Source organism: Lissotriton helveticus, chromosome 3_1 (genome assembly GCF_964261635.1).
Source record: "Lissotriton helveticus chromosome 3_1, aLisHel1.1, whole genome shotgun sequence".
NCBI lineage: Eukaryota > Metazoa > Chordata > Amphibia > Caudata > Salamandridae > Lissotriton > Lissotriton helveticus.
In genome coordinates, this window is record NC_136061.1 from 953138323 (window position 1) to 953158386 (window position 20064).

The following is a 20064-nucleotide window of genomic DNA, read 5'->3' on the forward strand; positions in this document are numbered from 1 at the left end:
GGCATGTCCATCAAGGTGTTCTGGACATCGGCCGAAAAGTTGGCGGACCTCAACCAGGCGTGACGTCTGACCGCCACCGTCGTTGCCATCGCTCTACCCAGTGAGTCCGTGTTATCCAGCCCACACCGTATAGAATATTTGGCTGCATCCCGGCCCTCCACAAGGGCTTGGCCGAGTTTGGCACGTACCTCCAACGGACACTCTGGCAGCACTTCCGCAACCGTATCCCACAGAGAGTGGGTGTAGCGGCCCAAGAGGCATGCGGTGTTGGAAGACCGCAGTCCCAGACTAAGGGACGAGAAGATCTTTTTGCCGTACTGCTCGTACCTCTTGGATTCCCTGTCCGGCGGTGCCGACGGGGATGCGGTCTGGGAATTGGAGGCCTGGTTGACCAGGCTCTCGAGGGTAGGGTGGGTGGACAGGAAACATGGGTCGCCCGGTGCTGGGCGGTGGCGTCTGGCCACGTTCCTATCTACGGGTGAACCCGTAGCGGGCTTGGAACAAGTGCCCAGAAGAACGTCGGTCAAGGCCTCATTAAAGGGCAGCAGAGGCTCGGCCGAGCTGGACTGAGGTTTAAGGACCTCCTTGAGGAGATTAGTCCTCACGGCCGCGACGGGGAGCTCAAGGCCCAAGGCCTTAGCAGCCCTCATCAACACCACACTGTAGGTTGCCCCCTCCTCCGAAGCCACGGTAGGAGGGGAGACAAAACCAGTGTCTGGAGAGGTGTCCAGTTCACTGGCCTCCCCAAGGTCTCCTGCCCAGTCCTCATGAGACTGACACTCTCGGGCCAGAGGGTCCTCAGACCCCTCCCAATCCCCTTCATCACCCATCTCCTGAAACTCAGGGTTCTCAACCAATGGGGCCTGCTCATAGAAGTGAAACTCCCCAAACGAAGTCTGGAGCGGCGCCCATCGGGGCCGTCCCGACGTCGGAACAGGAATGAAGGGGGCATCGGGGACGGCGCCGCCCGAGGACGGCGCCGGAGGCGACACCTGATGGTCCGACGCCGGGGAGGTCGTAAGGTCCACCGGCGACGATCCAGATCCCGAAGAAGGTCTAGCGGCGTCCCGCGGCTCCGGGCCCGAAGGCACCGGCGGCGTCGGGATTGCGGGAACCTGCGGTGCCGGGCCCGAAGGCGTCGACGGCGTCGGGGCCGAAGCACCCGATGGCATCGGGCCGAAACCTCCGACCCGCTAGAGGCCCCAGACGGGTCCGCTGGGCCGAAGGCGCCGCGGAGCCCGTTGGAGGAGTTTCCTCATGGCCATGAGGAAGCGCTCGATCTCCTCCGGCATCGCGTTGAGCCCAGGGAACGGAGGGTGTGGAGCTGAACGCGGCGCCCGCGACTCCGACGGAGCCGCGTGGGCGGTGTCACCCGAATCCCCGGCCGCATCGCGCGAGCGTCGGGGGGGGAGTCCGCAGAGCGATGACGCCTCTTTGACTTCTTGTGCTTCTTACCGGACGACTACTTCGACCCGGAGTTGTGAGGCCTACTCTCGGAGCTGTGGTGGCTCCGAGCCCGCGACCTGTCCCTCGACCTCCTGTGGGACCGACTGCCGGAGTTCGAGTCGCCTGCGGGACCGCTCCCGCCTGGCTTTCGTAGAGAGGGCCAGGCCTTGTCGTCGTGATCGATGCCTAGACAAGTTAAACACAGGCGGTGAGGATCTGTGACCGACATCGTGCGGTCGCAATCCTCACAGTGCTTAAAGCCGGGCATCCCTACGGCACCAATCGGAGTCGAGGACTCGAGAAATGATCAAAAAACGATCAAAAAAGTTAGTCAAAAATTGACTAGGGTTACTGCTTTTTCCAGATCTGTGCTTGCTGGCGCGGAAAAAAGAAGAACTGACGTCAGCACGCGGAGGCGGCGTCTAAGTACTCCGACGACGTCATCACGGCGCCCACGACGGACCCGCAGACGACGCCTACCGACGCGCAAGGGTACTGCTACGCAAAAATTTCCGGATCCAGTCTGACGGCTGGGGATATTCTAAGGTAAGGAATCTAATACTAACGTGTCTCTTTCAGATAAGACAGATCTGTAAAGAATTTGGTGGCCCTTGCTGTACATGCCGCTAATTGTCGAAACATTGGCAATATAACAAAACAGCTCTATCAATTTCTCTATTTTTGGTCTCCTGAAAATAGAGTTATCAAGGATCTAATGATACCAGCATCCACTTGTCTAGGAGGCTGAGCGAAAAATTGGATGAAGGCTCATACAAGTTTATTTAGGAAGGGTAGAACAGGATTTGGCATAGTGCACACAAATATTTTGTCACTGGAAAGGATCAATAGTCATTCACTCTCAAATTACACAGAGGAGAAAATTAACGAAAGTAGGCATCTACTGTGTGTAGTTTGTCTCAAGTGATACCAAATTTACCTGTTTGCCTCCGGGTGTAGGTCAGTAAGTTTCTTAATCAGTTTATTAAGGCTGCAAACGTTCACAGTGTTCTTTGGTATGAATGGTGCAGGTTCACCAGGTGTGCAAGGTTCACACTTTTCTTCTATGGAAATCTTTGGGTGCACCTTAATATGTGGGAAAAGCGATAGAAGAAGATTTACTTCTGTGATATTCTGCTTTTCTTTATTGTGTCTTATCAGTTACAAAACTGAAATATCATAATCAAACATCAAGCCCAGATGAAGATCTCAGATGTTCGGTTTAATTTAAATTTTAGATTTTTTTGTTTAAAAAACTTCTCATAATGACATGAAGAAACAAAGACGTTAATACAAACAGAAGAGTTGATAATCATTCACATAACAAAATAATTGTAAAGATTGAACTATAGCAGTTTCTTAGCACCATGCCAAAAACAAATTCTATTTGCCAAGCAGTTTTAACTTAAGTATTTTACAGAAGTGAAAATATAAGAGTGGACAAAAAATATGCCCTCATGCTTCATGACCTCATTTACTGTAGAAAGAGGCTATCAGGAGGCAGCAGAAAAGAAAAAAGGTTAAGATGACTACCAAAGCAACTCGTTTTCCCTTTGAATGACAATGTCCTTTAAACAAATTAGCAGTTACCATTAGAAAATTAATGAGATCACAAAGATTTACAAGATATTAAAGGATCTAAGGCATTCTCTATAGGAGACTAGAACCATTATTGAGGATCTTGTTTTCAACTATTGTGTTGTTATATTTTCTCACATAGACAGAAGATTTTTGTACCACTTTTCAGTTCTCTTTAACCATTAAAGGGCCACTGCCCTATAATGGTTAAAGAGAACAAAAGAGTACAAAAGAGTCCAAGTATTTTGCAACACTGTTGCTTTAGGCAATTCAATTTTATCACTATTTATTTTCCTAATGTACAAGCTACTTACCTTCAGTAACGCCTTATCTGGTAGAGACCATCTAGCCGCAGATTCTTTTTTTCAAACATTTTTTATTAAAGAAGTTGCATTCCAACAGTACAATATAACGCAAAAGCTCCATGCTGAGACGCAGTTCAAAGTGGCAAGGTACATTCCAACACAGTCATATACTGTACAGTGAGTTTCAGAATGTCATCAATAAGATCATGAAACAACATCATGGCAGCGCAGTGCGTTTTAGGCAGAAGTGCACCTAGGAGGGCAGGCATGGGAAGGGGAGGCCCCGGGGGGAGACTCTCTGGGACAGTCAGGAAAGAAACAGTGAGGGGCTCGGCAAAGATCAGCACCAGTGGCCGCCGCGGACCGCGGGCGGGGAGCGCGGGAGAGGCAACAGCGGGAGGGATCCATGGGCAGCAAGGGAATTGGGGGGGATCCGAGAAGAAATCAGGCAACGGTCTCTGCCGCGGGCATGGGGCCGGCGGGAAGCACAGGGGAGGCAGCTTCGCTAGGGGAGGAGGGAGAAAGGAGGTAGGCGACCAGGGGGCCCCAATGTCGACAGGTCGAGATCTAGCAGGCATCAGGTCCCAGAATTCAGAGAAGAGTATTTGACAGCGGGAGGCATCCTCCAGCCAACTCGCAACCACGGCGGCAGGCCGCCGGCCCCAGCACATAGCAACCCTGCGTCTCGCCAGCACCAAAAGCATTGAAAGCAGTCGACGTGAAGCGTCGGGACAAGGTTTGACGAAGCCAAGAAGACCGAGAAGAGGGTCCGGACGAACCGCTACACCAGTAATCTCAGAGATAGCGGAGCAGACCTCCATCCAGAACACCTGCACCTTAGGGCAGAGCCAGACCAGATGAGCAAAGTCCGCAGCCGGTGCCGAACATCGCATACAGGAGTCCGTGGGGATGAGCCCCAAGCGGTGAATATACAATGGAGTGCGATAGAACCTGTGCAAAAACTTAAAGTGAATCCATCGGAGCCAGTAGTTTGGGGAGAGCTTGGTAATTTGGTTGCAGCAATAGAGCCAGTCGGCATCCGATATATCCACACCGAGATCCACGCTTCGCGCGCTCGAGACGAGGAGATGGGGAGGCTACCAAAGCAAGAGCATATCGTCTAGTGACAAGCTTGTGTGGGGACACAGAGGTATATACTAAATCCAATGCTGGGAAGGTAGGCGGAGGCTGCGGAAAGGTCGGGTGTAGCTTCCGGCAGGTAGCACGCAGCTGATAAAATAGAAAAGTATCCAACAGGGAAGGGGACTCAGCGAGGGAGTTGAAGGAATTGTCTGGGTACAAATCCGCTACAGTCCTGAGGCCCTGCGACGCTGCGTGCCGAGACATGCTAGAGGACTGAAGGGGCGGAAAGTCCGGGTGGTCAATGATGGGCATGGCATTGGCGGACAAGAAAGAGAGTCCAGAGAGGCGACTCAAATATAACCATGCCCAGAGCAGCGTCTCCACAGTATTTACCTCCGCACGAGGGCGCACCGCAGGAGCAAACAATGCAGTGGATAGATGCCAGGGGAGACAACATCCGATTCCACTGCAACGTGAGGTTGGTAGGGAGTGGGATGCAGCCAAAAATGAAGGACACTGGCCTGAGCGCAAAGCGCGTACAGACAAAAATCCGGCGCACCTAGTCCGCCAGCCGACATAGGTAGGGTTAGAATGTCATAGGCAATCGAGGGCTGCCGCCCCGCCCAGATCAAAAAGACCATCAGCGAACGAACCCGCCGGAAGAAGTACGAGGTGAGAGGGATAGGTATGTTAGAGAAGAGATAGAGGAACTTGGGGAGGACCACCATCTTGGCAATGGCAATGCGACCAGCCAGGGACAAGGGCAACCAACCCCATTGAGGGATTTTAGACTTGAACCAATCCACCGCGCGGCCAAAATTGGATCTCCAGAGTTCGTCCGGGTCCCTGCTCAGCCAAATGCCCAAGTAACGCGTAGGGCCAGACGCCCACTCAAACGGAAAATCAGGCGTAAACGGGAGAGTGGCGTCCGTCAGGGGAAAGAGCACGGACTTACTCCAGTTGATCTGAATATCCGAGAGTCCGCCGAATCAAATAACCTCCCGCATCAGGGGGCTGAGATTGTCCTGGGGGTGGCGAACATAAAGGTTGACATCGTCAGCGTACCTGGAGACCAGGAGGGTGCGAGATAGAAAACCAATGCCCCTGTGAGTATTGTGTTGCCGCAGCCGGGCCGCTATGGGTTCCATGGCGATGGCAAAAAGCATGGGTGATAATGGACACCCCTGCCTGGTTCCGCGGGTGATGCTGATGGGGTTGGACACCTGTCCATTTTTATGAAGCCGGGCTGTGGGGTCCGTATATAGAAGCTGAATGTTGCGCAGACAGTGGGCACTAAAACCCATACGAGACAGGACATAAAAAAGGAAGGGCCATTCCAGGGTGTCAAACGCCTTCGTGGCGTTGAGCAGTGCTGCCACAGCTGGAAGGCTAGGATTAATTTGGTGTAATACGGGAAAAATAGTGCGGAGATTGTGGCAGGTGGCCCTACCGGGGCTGAAGCCGGATTGATCGGGAAGGGCGATAGTGGGCATTAATAATAAGAGGCGAGAAGCGATCAGTTTGGCGAAGATTTTATTGTCTATATTAATCAGGGAGAGAGGGCGATAGGAGTCACACCGATCGGCGGGCTTAATGGGCTTAAGAAGCAGGATCAGCGAGGCCTCGCGGAGAGACGGCGGAAAGGTGCCTGTATCGAAGGATTCCTTGAACATAGCAGCCAGATGTGGAAACAGTAGAGGGGCAAATGCTTTGTAAAAGGAGGCAGGCAGGCCATCCCTTCCCAGGAAGACCTCCAGCCAGACCAGGGCGATGGATTAAAAGTATTGGTCAAACTCCTCCGAAGGAAGAGGGGAGTTCGCGGAATAAAGGCTGGAGTAAAAGGCGAGGAAGCGGGACCTGATTTCCTCCGAGGACGTGGTACGATCCGGACCCCCATCACTAAGGGCCGCGATGTAAGAAGCAGCACGCGGCGGACGCAGTACGCCCCGGGCGGTCTCCCTCCCCGAAACGGCGAGTACGGCCCTCACTTCCCAGGAAGGACAACTCGTGACCAGCCTCGTCCGCAAATTCAGAATGCTTCTGGCGCAGTAGCGCCAACGTGTCGGGAAGGGAGTCATTTACGAGAGCTGCGTCTAGTTCACGAATCTCCCCCTCCAACTTAGCCAGCGCGGAGCGAATAGACCGAAGAACGCCCACCTGTTTAGAGATGCATTCTCCCCGAATAAAAACCTTAAAACCCTCCCAAAGGGTAGAGGCGGAATCAACGGAGCCCACATTAAAGCTCAAAATAGTTAGAGATGGCGGTCTGAATCTCATCGCAAAATACAGAGTCCCTAAGGGCGTTAGGAGGAAGACGCCAAGTGAAAGCCCAGCAGTGAGAGTTAGGGGGCCGGATAAGAAGCCGAACCGGCACGTGATCGGAGAGGGTGCGGGCTATATGCGTGGCATCAATAGTCCAAGACAGGACGTCCGGCGAGGCAAGCCAGAGGTCGATTCTCGACCAGCAACCTCTCGCACACGCGACACACGTGCCCTCCCGGGCCTCAGGGCGGAGATGCCGCCAAACATCGAAAAGCTTATTGTCGGCCAAAATGGAGGAAAGAGCTGTGGCAGCACGCGGGTGGGATAGGTGAGAACCCATTCGGTCCAATGTCGGGGAGAAGGTAACATTAAAATCCCTACCCCAAATCACGGCAGAGGGACCACAGGAGGGATGATGTGCCAGACGCGGTGGAAAAAATCCGGGTCGTCGGTGTTCGGGCCGTGTACCGCGGCAATGGTGACCGGCTGAGCAAACAAGAGACCTGCAAGATCACTTATCTGCCTTCTGGGTCTATAAGGCCACTAGAAGTTTGCCAGGGGAGGCCGCGGCGCAGCAGGATCGAGACCCCCTGGCGTAGGAGTAGGAGGTTGGTGAGTGGGATTCCCCCCAATAACGCGCATGAAGCCTGGAAACCGAGCTGGGAAGCAGGTGGGTCTCCTGTAAGAGACAAATATCCACACTATGGCGCTGAAGGTGAGCATGAGTCAAGCAAGCCTCACAACCAGCACCGACAACACCCTGACCAGCGCCGAACACCTGCATTTCCAGATCCACACCAACCCGAACACCACCCTCAGAGGCACCCTGATCTACCGACCCCCGGGACCACGCACGCAATTCAGCGAGGACATCGCCGACTTCGTCAGCCCGCACGCCCTCCCCTCCGCCGACTACATCCTCCTCGGGGACCTCAACTTCCACCTGGAGAACAACAACGACCGCAACACCAGCACCCTGCTCGACAACCTCGCCAACCTGGGACTCAAGCAACTGGTGTCCACCCCCACCCATCTCGCCGGACACACACTCGACGCAGTCTTCTCGTCCAGCACAGACATTGACTTCAGCCACGCCACTGAGCTTCAATGGACGGACCACAGCTGCGTCCACTTCACCTTCAAGAGAACGACGACTCACCACCACCAGCAACAGGCGGCCCGCAGAAGCTGGAACAAGATCACAGCACACCAGCTCGCCACCTCCCTGAGCCAGCACCCTCCTGCCAGCTCAGCGAACCCCAGCCAGGCCGCCGACAACCTCACGACGTGGATCAGCAACTGCGCGGACGAACTCGCCCCACTGAGGACCCCGCCTAGCAGACCCGGCAGCAAGAAGGCCCCATGGTTCACCAATGAACTCAAGAGCTCCAAGAATAACTGCCGAGCTCTGGAGAAAGTCTGGAAAAGGGAACCGACACCGGACAACAGGACCTCCTTCAAAACTGCCACCCGGAAACACCACCAGCTGATCCGCGCCGCCAAGAAAACAGCATTCAAGGACCGGTTGGACAACAACGCACACAACTGCAAGGAACTCTTCAACATCGTGAAAGAGCTATCCAACCCCAGCGCAGGAAACAACGACATCACCCCATCGCAAGACCTCTGCAACTCCCTCGCGTCATACTTCCACAACAAGATCGCGGACATACACAACAGCTTCAACAACCAACCAACGCACACCAAGACCGATCAACCACCCCCCACCACCACCCTCCACGCCTGAACCCCGATCAGCACCGAAGACACCATCCGCACGATGAACTCTATCCACTCCGGTTCACCGACCGACCCCTGCCCTCACCACGTCTTCAACAAGGCCGACGCCGTCATCGCACCCCACCTGCGAGACATCATCAACACATCCTTCGACACCACCATCTTCCCGGAGAGCTGGAAACACGCCGAACTCAGCGCTCTACTCAAGAAACCAACAGCGGACCCCACCGACCTCAAGAATTACCGCCCCATCTCGCTCCTCCCGTTTCCAGCCAAAGTCATCGAGAAGACCGTCAACAAACAGATGGCCGCCTTCCTCGAGACGAACGGATCCCTCGACCCCTCACAGTCCGGCTTCCGAGCCAACCACAGCACCGAGACCGCCCTCATCGCCGCCACCGATGACATCCGAGCCCTGATGGACAATGGAGAAACAGCGGCCCTCATCCTCCTAGACCTCTCCGCGGCATTCGACACGGTCTGCCACCGCACCCTAGTACGGCGCCTCGGCAACAGCGGAATCCAGGACAAGGCGCTGGAATGGATCATCTCCTTCCTCGACGGCAGAACACAGAGAGTCCGCCTACCACCGTACAAGTCAGAGGCCTCCGACGTCATCTGCGGCGTCCCCCAAGGATCATCTCTGAGCCCCACCCTCTTCAACGTCTACATGAGTCCCCTCGCGGCCATCGTACGCAAACACAACCTCAGCATAGTCTCCTACGCCGACGACACCCAGCTGATCCTCTCCCTGACCCACGACCCCGCCGCCGCCAGAGCCAACCTGCACGAAGGGATGAAAGAGGTAGCCGAGTGGATGACGACCAGCCGCCTGAAGCTGAACTCGGACAAGACGGAGGTCCTCATCCTGGGCTCCTCACCCTCCGCCTGGGACGACTCCTGGTGGCCTCCCGCCCTGGGCACCGCACCCAAACCGACAGACCATGCACGAAACCTGGGCTTCATCCTGGACTCCTCCCTCTCCATGACCAGGCAAGTCAACGCCGTCTCCTCGTCGTGCTTCAACATCCTACGCATGCTACGGAAGATCTTCTGGTGGATCCCCACCGAGACCAGGAAGACCGTCACCCAGGCCCTCGTCACCAGCCGACTGGACTACGGCAACGCCCTCTACGCCGGTACCACCGCCAAGCTCCAGAAGAGACTCCAGCGGATCCAGAACGCCTCAGCCAGACTCATCCTCGACATCCCACGAACCAGCCACATCTCCGGACATCTGAGAGACCTTCACTGGCTCCCCGTCAACAAAAGAATCACCTTCCGCCTCCTCACCCACGCACACAAAGCCCTACATGACCAAGGCCCGAGCTACCTCAACAGCCGAGTCAACTTCTACGCTCCCAAACGCCACCTCCGATCAGCCAACCACGCCCTCGCCGCCGTCCCCCGCATCCGAAGAGCGACTACGGGAGGAAGGTCCTTCTCCTACCTGGCCGCCAAGACCTGGAACTCCCTCCCGACCGACCTGCGCCTGACCCAAGACCACCTCTCCTTCAGGAAGAAGCTGAAGACCTGGCTGTTCGAGCAGTAGCGGCACCCCCCCCCCCAGCGCCTTGAGACCCTACGGGTATGTAGCGCGCTCTATAAGTGCCACTGATTGATTGATTGATAATCATTCAGGCCACAAACATTCCATGTCCAGCAAGTTAAATTAGCCATGTGAGAGATGATAGAGAGCAACGCAGCGCGGAGCAGGCCGCAGGGGGCACAGTCGCGCACAACACCTAATCACAGCGGGGAGGTCAGTAGACCAGTTGGGGGGTGCATGATCGGCAGGAGCCCAGGGGATTACGAGCCAGCCCAGGGTGGGTGGAGAGTGGGGTCTGCAATCCTAGGGTCACCCCAGATTTTTGCTTTTTGCTTCACTGGTTTACGACTTTCCCAGGCTGTGGGCCTGCTAATCAGACCCACAGCCTAGCTGTTCTCTCTCTAAATTGACAACCATGTACTTTAGGTGCATTTACCAATTGGTACTGGGCCACCTTATCAGTCCCTGTACAGTGTACCTTAGGTATCCAGGGCGTAGGTGTACCCAGGGCCTACCAGGGGCAGAAGCATGTATTATGCCACCCCTGGCTGGCAAACTAAAACGGACACAACTGGCTGCACAACAGCTGGGGCAAGGTGGTGTAATCACCCTTTGCTGTAGATATAGTATACCTATATCTAACCCTAAAATGGACACATATCCTCCTATCAGTCACTCCTATGGCAGGCCTTATCAGTCGTGAAGGCAGAGTGCTTGGAATTATGTGAGATGGTGCTCTAGCATGAGCTGAGCCTGTCTACAGCTTTCAGAACCAAGTCCTTTAGCTGTTTCCATGATAACGCTATACCATATACTCTTAAGTGCATTATCAACCTCGCGGTTAAATGCTAACTCTGGTATAACATTATCAAAACATGTAGAGTAAGGTGTCATATGAATTGGAATACTACCCCCTCGCCAATTCTGGCAACGGGGGTAGCATTCCACCCTTCTAGAGGGACACGACATGTATGTAACTGTGAACCCCGGTAAAAATTAACTCGAGCCTTGGCATCACAAAATGGATGCTGCCACCACAGACACAAGTCTGACCTCCTGCTGCTGGGAGTCCTTCCAGCGAGGGATGCTTGGACAAAGGGTTTCCTGCCTTGGGAGGTGCTAGCACCACCCCAGACAGGATTTTGTGTATTGGGTAGGATAGGCCTGAAAGGAATGAGACATGCCTGGGGCACACAAGGTGCCCTGTGCATACACTGGTTCAAACCAGTTGCTGGGGCACTCCAGCCCCAGCTCTGGCGGGAACCCGGACAAAGGATAGGGGGTGTAACCACCCCCCTTCCTGGTCCCACCCAGGGGAGGGACCTAGTCAGTAGTGCAGCCCCCTTTAGCAGGATAAAGGTAGGAGCTGGTCCCATTCCAAATTAGATTAATCCTGAACTACTCTACAAGAAGAAACTCTGGACTTCGATGTTCTGCTCCACAGAAGACTAAAGAAATCTCCCTTGTGATCAAGGAGTGTCCACCCTGCAACTGCAGGCACCATCAAGCGTCCAGCGGCTTCCCTTTGTCGTCTTCCTTCCAGGATCCAGACTTCAGAGCCTTGACGAGACCCGGACTCCCAGACCTCTCCGACCTCAACCTACATCTGCAGCACAGCTGAGATCCGTGGGTGCGTTGAGACACGTGGGACCGGCCATCTTGAAAGAACCTGTACTTCGCTTTCAGCACGACTCCCGAGGTAAACTCGACCAAGTGCTTTGGGGACTGAGAAGCCCCAGCCCCGAGCAGCCCCTGCACCGAAGATCAGCCCTCCAGCATCCACGAGATCTGCGTGGGGCCCTTCTGCTTGTCTACTGCTCGACGCATTGTCTGGTCACTTGCCGGCTGGCTAGTGGCCTCCTAGACGACGAACTTTGAAATCCTTGCTGCTGGTCTGGTTGCTCCAGACTGGCCCTTGCTCCCTTCCAAAAGAGGGGCACCCTGGACTCTCCTAGTCCGCACCAGACGTCTTTTCCACTCCCCGCATGGGTTGCCTTTGCCAAGGCCTGTTGACTCCAATTCCGGATCCGACACCGCCGACAGCGAGAGCCTGCGTGGGACAGCTCGTGCCTGCGTGGGACAGCTCGTGCCTCCATCCTGGTAGTCAAAGACACCTCCTGGTCCACGTGGCTGCAGAGTCAAGCGTCCACTCTTCACCTGATCGCGACGACAGCACCTCGTTCCTTCCTGGTTCCACACCGGTCACTGGCTAGTGACTTTGAACACTGTCCCCTCTGCTTTCAGGTCCTCTTCTTCCCTGATCCACCCTTGGATCGCACCGGACATCTTCCTCCTGGTCGCCTGCAGCATCTTTTCTTTCAGGCTCCATTGACTTCAACGCGAGAACCCGACACACTTTGGCACCTATGCACCCGCAGCCCGTGGGTGAGGTAACGAGAGCATTGCGGTGCTCAAGGGTAGTTTAACTGTCCTAGTGTCCAGTTCCACAGTCGTTTTAGTCCTATCTAGTCAGGATTGTCCGTACTTACCTTTTAACTTGAACTGTACTGTCCATAGACGTTGTTACGCATCTCGCGTGTGAGTTCACACTCTGCACACGCGTTCCGTGGGCCTCCTATTACTTACCTAGAGTTAGTATAGCGTGGTCCCATCGATCCTACAGCCTCTGGACAGCTCCATCCCTTCTATCGACTTTCACATTCCACTTACTTAGTATATGGTTTGTCGTGCCCCTAGGGCACCATTGTAATTTTGTGCAACTTTTCGTATTTTTCCTAAGAGATTGTCATGTGCTTAGCCCTCTGACCTCAAAGAGTTCAGAGGTGTTGTTATTAATACATATATTGTTTATTTTCATAACAACCTGTGTGGTGTCCTTTCATCTGATGTTCAAGGGGTTATATTGTGGTAAAACAGCTGGTTTCACATGCCAAAAGAGTTTAGCCTAAGACTGCTTTGTCCATGCTACCATTAGGATAGCTGGTCTATAAGGTTGACTTACAACCAATCACCATAAGGGTTGTTTGGACTGATCCAAGGTGATCACTAGAACTAGTGAGCATCATATATAAGGCCAACTTTTCACATTGGTGTGCAGCGGTTGGGATTTGAGCTTGTGTTGTTTTTACCACGTATAATCTTGAAATATCATTTGAAAGATCACATAAGGTACCTAGGTACATATAACAAGCTTAAAAATACTCTGAGTTCTACTGAACCAGCTGTTGTAGTAGAAAGGGCCTAGCACACCCTGACGACAACTCTTAGCAAGGGATCAGTAGGGAAACCCATAGTGTAGGTAGGTGCATCACTTACACCTCACTAGAAAGCATGTCTACCCATGGAGAGTCTTCAGAGACTCCCCTAGTGGTCAGTGACCCTCCACAGGTCCTTTCCAGATATGCAGCTCTCAGTTTCCAGGAGATGAGACAATTGTGTACCTCCAGGAAATTGAAACAGGGTTCTAACCCTACCACTTCTTTTCTGTTAGGTCTCTTAGAGACAAACGATGCCAGAAGGGCTGCTAACACAGACCCCTCTAATCCAGATAGGAGCATGCCTGCCTTAGAAGGTACTCTTGGTGATCCAGACCTCCCTGAAACAGAGAATGTAGATGAGGAGGAGGAGGAAGAAGAAGAAGAACCATCTGGGGATGAGGCAGACAAAGGCCCTGTGATAGTCAGCAGACTCACAAGGACCAACCTAGACCTACATAGGGAAGGAACTGGGGGACCCCCAGTGCTGACCCTAGGCAGGCCTAACTATGGAGTTAGAAGAGATAGATCTCATTCTAGGGACTCCAATAGATCTGTGCACTCTCGTGCCTCTCATGCATCTGCTCAGAGGAGGATGACTTCCCCTCAGAGGAGAGAGCATGAGGCAAAGAAGAAGGAGGCCAATCTGAGGATCCAAAGGGAAGAACTTGCCCTGGCCAAAGAGAAGCTTGCCTTTGCTAGAGAGCAACAGTTGAGTGGGGTAGTACCCACTGGTGGCAGCAATATCCCTAGGGATAGAGAAAGGGGTTTTGATACTAGAAACCTGAGTAAAATAGTGCCCTCCTATAAGACAGGAGATGATATCCACAAGTGGATAACTGCTTTGGAGAGAGCCTGCAAAGTACAGCAGGTACCCCAGAGTCAGTGGGCAGCTATATTGTGGCTCTCCTTTGAAGGTAAAGGTAGAGATAAGCTCCTCACTGTTAGAGATGAGGATGCTAATGATTACCAAGTCTTGAAAAATGCACTGATTGATGGGGTTGGCTTAACCACTGAACAGTACAGGTTAATGTTCAGGGAAACCCAGAAAACTCAGGCTCAAGATTGGACTGACTTTGTTGATTGTGCCACTAAGGCTTTGGAAGGCTGGTTACTGGGAAGTAAAGTTACTGATTACACAGGATTGTATAATCTAATTATGAGAGAGAAAATCTTAAATAATTGTCAGAACCAGTTGTTGCATCAGCACTTGATTGACTCAGATCTGACCTCTCCCCAAGAATTGGGAAAGAAGGCAGACAGATGGGTCAGGAAAAGGGTCAAGCAGCAGAACCAGTACCAGGGTGGTGGCCAGAAGAAAGCAGACCAGAAGGGTAATGAGAATAAGCAAAATGACCAGAAGTCTTCAACATGGCCCCAACAACCTAAGGAGGGTGGGTCCCAAAATTCCCAAAAGAAGAAGAATGATGGTCCTAAGAAACCATGGTGCCAATACTGTAAAAGTAAAACTCACTGATTTAGTGTGTGCACCAAGAAAGGCCAAACTCCTACCACTAATGTCCCTAAGACACCTGCACCCCCTAGTACAGTTAGTAGTGGTAGTGTACCTCCCAAGGCTATAGATGGGTTAACCCTGGGAACTGAGATGGGTTCTGACTTAGACAGAATTCCTACTCAGGCAGTTCTTGTTTGTACTGACATGGATATGACCCCTACTGTAAGTCCTAGTACCCTGGGCAAATACAGACAAATACCTTTAATCAATGGAAAGATGGCTCAGGCCTACAGGGACCCATGTGCCAGTGTCACTATGGTGACACCAACATTTGTGGACCCTGACCAGATCCTGCTAGGTTCTGACTACCTAGTGACCAATGCTAGTAATGTCACTACCAATCACAGTATGGCAGTTGTTAATTTCTCCTGGGGAGGGGTAACTGGCCTCAAAAGGGTTGTAGTTAGTTCAGACCTCCCAGTAGATTGTCTTTTGGGCAATGATTTGGAATCCTCACTGTGGTCAGATGTGGAGTACAGAACTCAAGTAGAAATGCTAGGTCTCTCCTCACATGTCCTTGCTGTGACTAGGTCACATGCCAAGAAATGCCCAGCTGAACAAGTGCTGGATCCTGGAAGAATGGACCAGACACTACCCAAGAGAATGAATGGTAGGGTTAAGGCAGAGCCTTCCCCCCTGCCTCAGGTTGAGGATCAGCCCTCTCAGGAGGCTGGCCCACAGACCCCAAAAGGAACTGTCCTAGAAGAGCTTGAACCTGATCAGGTTGAGTTTCTTGGGAAAGGGGGACCTTCCAGGGCAGACTTGAGACAGGCCCAATTAGACTGCTCCTCTCTTGAACCCCTCAGACAGCAGGCTGCTTCTGAGGCTGCAGGGAATGCTACAGGTGCCCATAAGGTATATTGATATACTCTGAGGCAAGAGACCCCAAGCCTGGTGCTACCAGGAGGCTGGTCATCCCCCTTGTCTCTTAGAGGTTTCCTTCTCACCTTCGCCCATGAGATTCCTCTTGCAGGTCACTTAGGCCAGAACAAGACTTGGGACAGGCTTGCCCCACACTTTCACTGGCCTCATATGTCTGAAGACACCAAAGAGTTTTGTCGCTCATGTGTCATCTGCCACGCCAGTGGCAAATCAGGTGGCACAACAAAGGCCCCCCTTATACCACTACCTGTGGTGGGGGTACCCTTTGAAAGAGTGGGGATAGACATTGTTGGACCAATGGACCCCCAACAGCATCTGGGCACAGATTTATACTGGTGGTAGTGGATCATGCCACCAGGTATCCAGAAGCTATTCCATTAGGACCACTACAGCTCCTGTTGTGGCCAGGGCCCTACTTGGAGTTTTCTCCAGAGTGGGGTTTCCTAAGGAGGTTGTCTCTGACAGAGGTGCAAACTTCATGTCAGGATACTTGACTGCAATGTGGAAGGAGTGTGGTGTCAATTATAAATGCACCACACCCTATCACCCACAGTGCAATGGGCTTGTTGAGAGATTCAACAAGACCCTCAAAGGGATGATAAAAGGGTTACCTGAAAAGCTTAGGCGAAGATGGGACATCCTTTTACCCTGCCTCCTGTTTGCTTACAGAGAGGTCCAACAGAAGGGGGTTGGTTACAGCCCTTTTGAGCTTCTTTTTGGGCATCCTGTAAGAGGACCCCTATGTCTGGTGAAGGAAGGATGGGAGTTACCTCTCAAAAAGCCTAAACTTGACATAGTGGACTATGTACTTGGTCTCCGCTCCAGGATGGCAGAGTACATGGAGAAGGCATCTAAAAACCTTGAGGCCAGCCAAGAACTTCAAAAAGCTTGGCATGACCAAAATGCTGTCCTACCAGGACAGAAGGTGTGGGTGTTGGAGCCAGTGGCCCCAGCCGCTCTCCACGACAAATGGTCTGGACCCCATACCATCATTGAGCAAAAGGGAGAAGTCACCTACTTGGTGGACATGGGTGTGAGAAGTTGGCCTGATATATGATGCTCACTAGTTCTAGTGATCACCTTGTATCAGTCCAAACAACCCTTATGGTGATTGGTTGTAAGTCAACCTTATAGACCAGCTATCCTAATGGTAGCACGGACAAAGCAGTCTTAGGCTAAACTCTTTTGGCATGTGAAGCCAGCTGTTTTACCACAATATAACCCCTTGAGTACCAAGTGAAAGGACAACACACAGGTTGTTATGAAAATAAACAGTATATTTATTAATAACAACACCTCTGAACTCTTTATGAGGTCAGAGGGCTAAGCACATGAAATTCTCTTACGAAAAATACTACAAGTCGCACAAAATTACAATGGTGCCCTAGGGGCACGACAAACCATATACTAAGTAAGTGGAATGTGAAAGTCGATAATCGGAAAGGAGCTGTCCAGAGGCTGTAGGATCGATGGGACCACGCTATACTAACTTCAGGTAAGTAATAGGAGGCCCACGGAACGCGTGTGCAGAGTGTGAACTCACACGCGAGATGCGTAACAACGTCTATGGACAGTACAGTTCAAGTTAAAGGTGAGTACGGACAATCCTGACTAGATAGGACAACAACGACTGTGGAACTGGACACTAGGACAGTTAAACTACCCTTGAGCACCGAAATGCTCTTGTTACCTCACCCACAGGCTGCGGGTGCATAGGTGTCAAAGTGCGTCGGGTTCTCGCGTTGAAGTCTATGGAGCCTGAAAGAAAAGATGCTGCAGGCGACCAGGAGGAAGATGTCCGGTGCAATCCAAGGGTGGATTGTTGAAGAAGGAGACCTGAAAGCAGAGGGGACAATGTTCACAGTCACTAGCCAGTGACTGGAGTGGAACCAGGAAGGAACTAGATGTCGCCGTCGCGATCAGGTGAAGAGTGGCCGCTTGACTCTGCAGCCACGTGGACCAGGAGGTGTCTTCGACGACCAGGATGGAGGCACGAGCTGTCCCACGCAGGCTCTCGCTGTCGGCGGTGTTGGATCCGGGATTGGAGGCAACAGGCCTTGGCAAAGGCAACCCACGCGGTGAGTGAAGAAAGCGTCTGGTGCAGACTAGGAGAGTCCGGAGTGCCCCTCTTTTGGAAGGGAGCAAGGGCCAATCTGGAGCAACCAGATCAGCAGTGAAAATTCAAAGGTTCGTCGTCTGGGAGGCCACTAGCCAGCCGGCAAGTGACCAGACAACGCGTCGAGCAAGGACCAAGCAAAAGGGCCCCACGCAGATCTCGTGGATGCTGGAGGGCTGATCTTCGGTGCAGGGGCTGCTCGGGGTTGGGGCTTCTCAGTCCCCAAAGCACTTGGTCGAGTTTACCTCGGGAGTCGTGCTGGAAGCGAAGTGCAGGTTCGTTCAAGATGGCCGGTCCCACGTGTCTCGTCGCACCCACGGGTCTCAGCTTTGCTGCAGATGTAGGTAGAGGTTGGAGAGGTCTGGGAATCCGGGTCTCGTCGGGCTCTGAAGTCTGGATCCTCGAGGGAAGACGACAAAGTGAAGCCGCTGGACGCTTGATGGTGCCTGCAGTTGCAGGGTGGACACTCCTTGCCCACAAGGGAGATTCTTCAGTCTTCTGTGGAGCAGAACGTCGAAGGCCAGAGTTTCTTCTTGTAGAATAGTTCAGGATAATCTAATTTGGAATGGGACCAGCTCCTACCTTCATTCTCCTAAAGGGGGCTGCACTACTGACTAGGTCCCTCCCCTGGGTGGGACCAGGAAGGGGGGTGGTTACACCCCCTATCCATTGTCCGGTTTCCCGCCAGAGCTGGGGCTGGGATGCCCCAGCAACTGGTTTGAACCGGTGTATGCACAGGGCACCTTGTGTGCCCCAGGCATGTCTCATTCCTTTCAGGCCTCCCTACCTCAATACACAAAATCCTGTCTGGGGTGGTGCTAGCACCTCCCAAGGCAGGAAACCCTTTGTCCAAGCATCCTCGCTGGAAGGACTCCCAGCAGAAGGAGGTCAGACTTGTGTCTGTGGTGGCAGCATCCATTTTGTGATGCTGAGGCTCGAGTTAACTTTAACCGGGGTTCACAGTTACATACATGTCGTGTCCCTCTAGAAGGGTGGAATGCTACCCCCGTCGCCAGAATTGGCGAGGGGGTAGTATTCCAAATCGTATGATACCGTACTCGACATGTTTTGATAATGTTATACCAGAGTTAGCATTTTTCGCGAGGTAGATAATACACTTAAGAGTATATGGTATAGTGTTATCATGGAACAGCTATTAGGACTTGGTTCCTCAAGCTGCAAACGGGCTCAGCTCATGCCAGAGCACCATCTCACATAATTCCAAGCACTCTGCCTTCAGGATTGATAAGGCTTTCCATAGGAGTGACTGATAGGAATATATGTGTCCAGTTTAGGGTTAGATATAGGTATACTATATCTACAGCAAAGGTGTTTACACCACCTTGCCCCAGCTGTCATGCAGCCAGTTGTGTCAGATTTAGATGGCCAGCCAGGGGTGGCATAATACATGCTTCAGCCCCTGGTAGGCCCTGGGTACACCTATGCCCTGGGAACAGGGACTGATAAGGTGGCCCAGTACCAATTGGTAAACGCACCTAAAGTACATGGTTGTCAATTTAGAGAGAGAACAGCTAGGCTGTGGGTCTGATTAGCAGGCCCACAGCCAGGGAAAGTCGTAAACCAGTGAAGCAAAAAGCAAAAATCTGGGGTGACCATAGGATTGCAGACCCCACTCTCCTACAATGGGAACTCCCAGGAGCCCCCACAAGGGTGCTTCATGTAAACAGGCTCAAGGCATTTGTCAACAGGGAGGACATGGGCTTGCTCATGGCCACAGATGAGGGGCAGGAGGAAGAGAGTGACCCTCTCCCAGACCTGCTCACTCAGAACCCTGATGATGGGTCAGTAGATGGTGTAGTCTTTTCTGACAGCCTCTCTGAACATCAACAAGAGGATTGTAAACAGGTTCTTCAATCCTTCAGGCACATGTTCTCACTGACCCCCAGTCAGACAAACTGGTGCACCCATGAGGTGGACACTGGTGACAGTCTGCCTGTCAAGAGTAAAATCTACAGGCAACCCGACCACGTCATGGACTGCATTAAGAAAGAAGTCCAAAAGATGTTGGAATTGGGAGTCATTGAACTCTCAGAAAGCCCTTGGGCTAGTCCTGTAGTTCTAGTGCCGAAACCTCACACCCAGGATGGTAAGAGAGAGATGAGGTTTTGTGTAGACTACAGGGGTCTCAATGCTGTCACTAAGACAGATGCCCATCCAATACCTAGGGCAGATGAACTAATAGAAAAGTTGGCTTCTGCAACTTTCTTAAGTACATTTGACCTAACAGCTGGTTATTGGCAGATCAGGTTAGCTGAGGATGCCAAGGCCAAAACAGCATTTTCTACCTCAGGAGGTCATTACCAATTTGTGGTGATGCCCTTTGGTTTGAAAAATGCACCTGCCACTTTTCAAAG

General features: G+C 52.6%; 1 protein-coding gene across 9 annotated transcripts in view; it reads right to left on the reverse strand.

Annotated features, from left to right (window-relative positions):
* The window catches only part of RBM44 (RNA binding motif protein 44), a 1911902-nt gene that overhangs the window by 83201 nt on the left and 1808637 nt on the right, over positions 1–20064 (reverse strand). For all 9 annotated transcript variants that reach the window (XM_078681327.1, XM_078681325.1, XM_078681323.1 and 6 more), the window contains one exon: positions 2384–2529. In XM_078681327.1, the coding sequence (XP_078537453.1) occupies positions 2384–2529 (146 nt within the window). The remainder of the gene's footprint in view (positions 1–2383; positions 2530–20064) is intronic.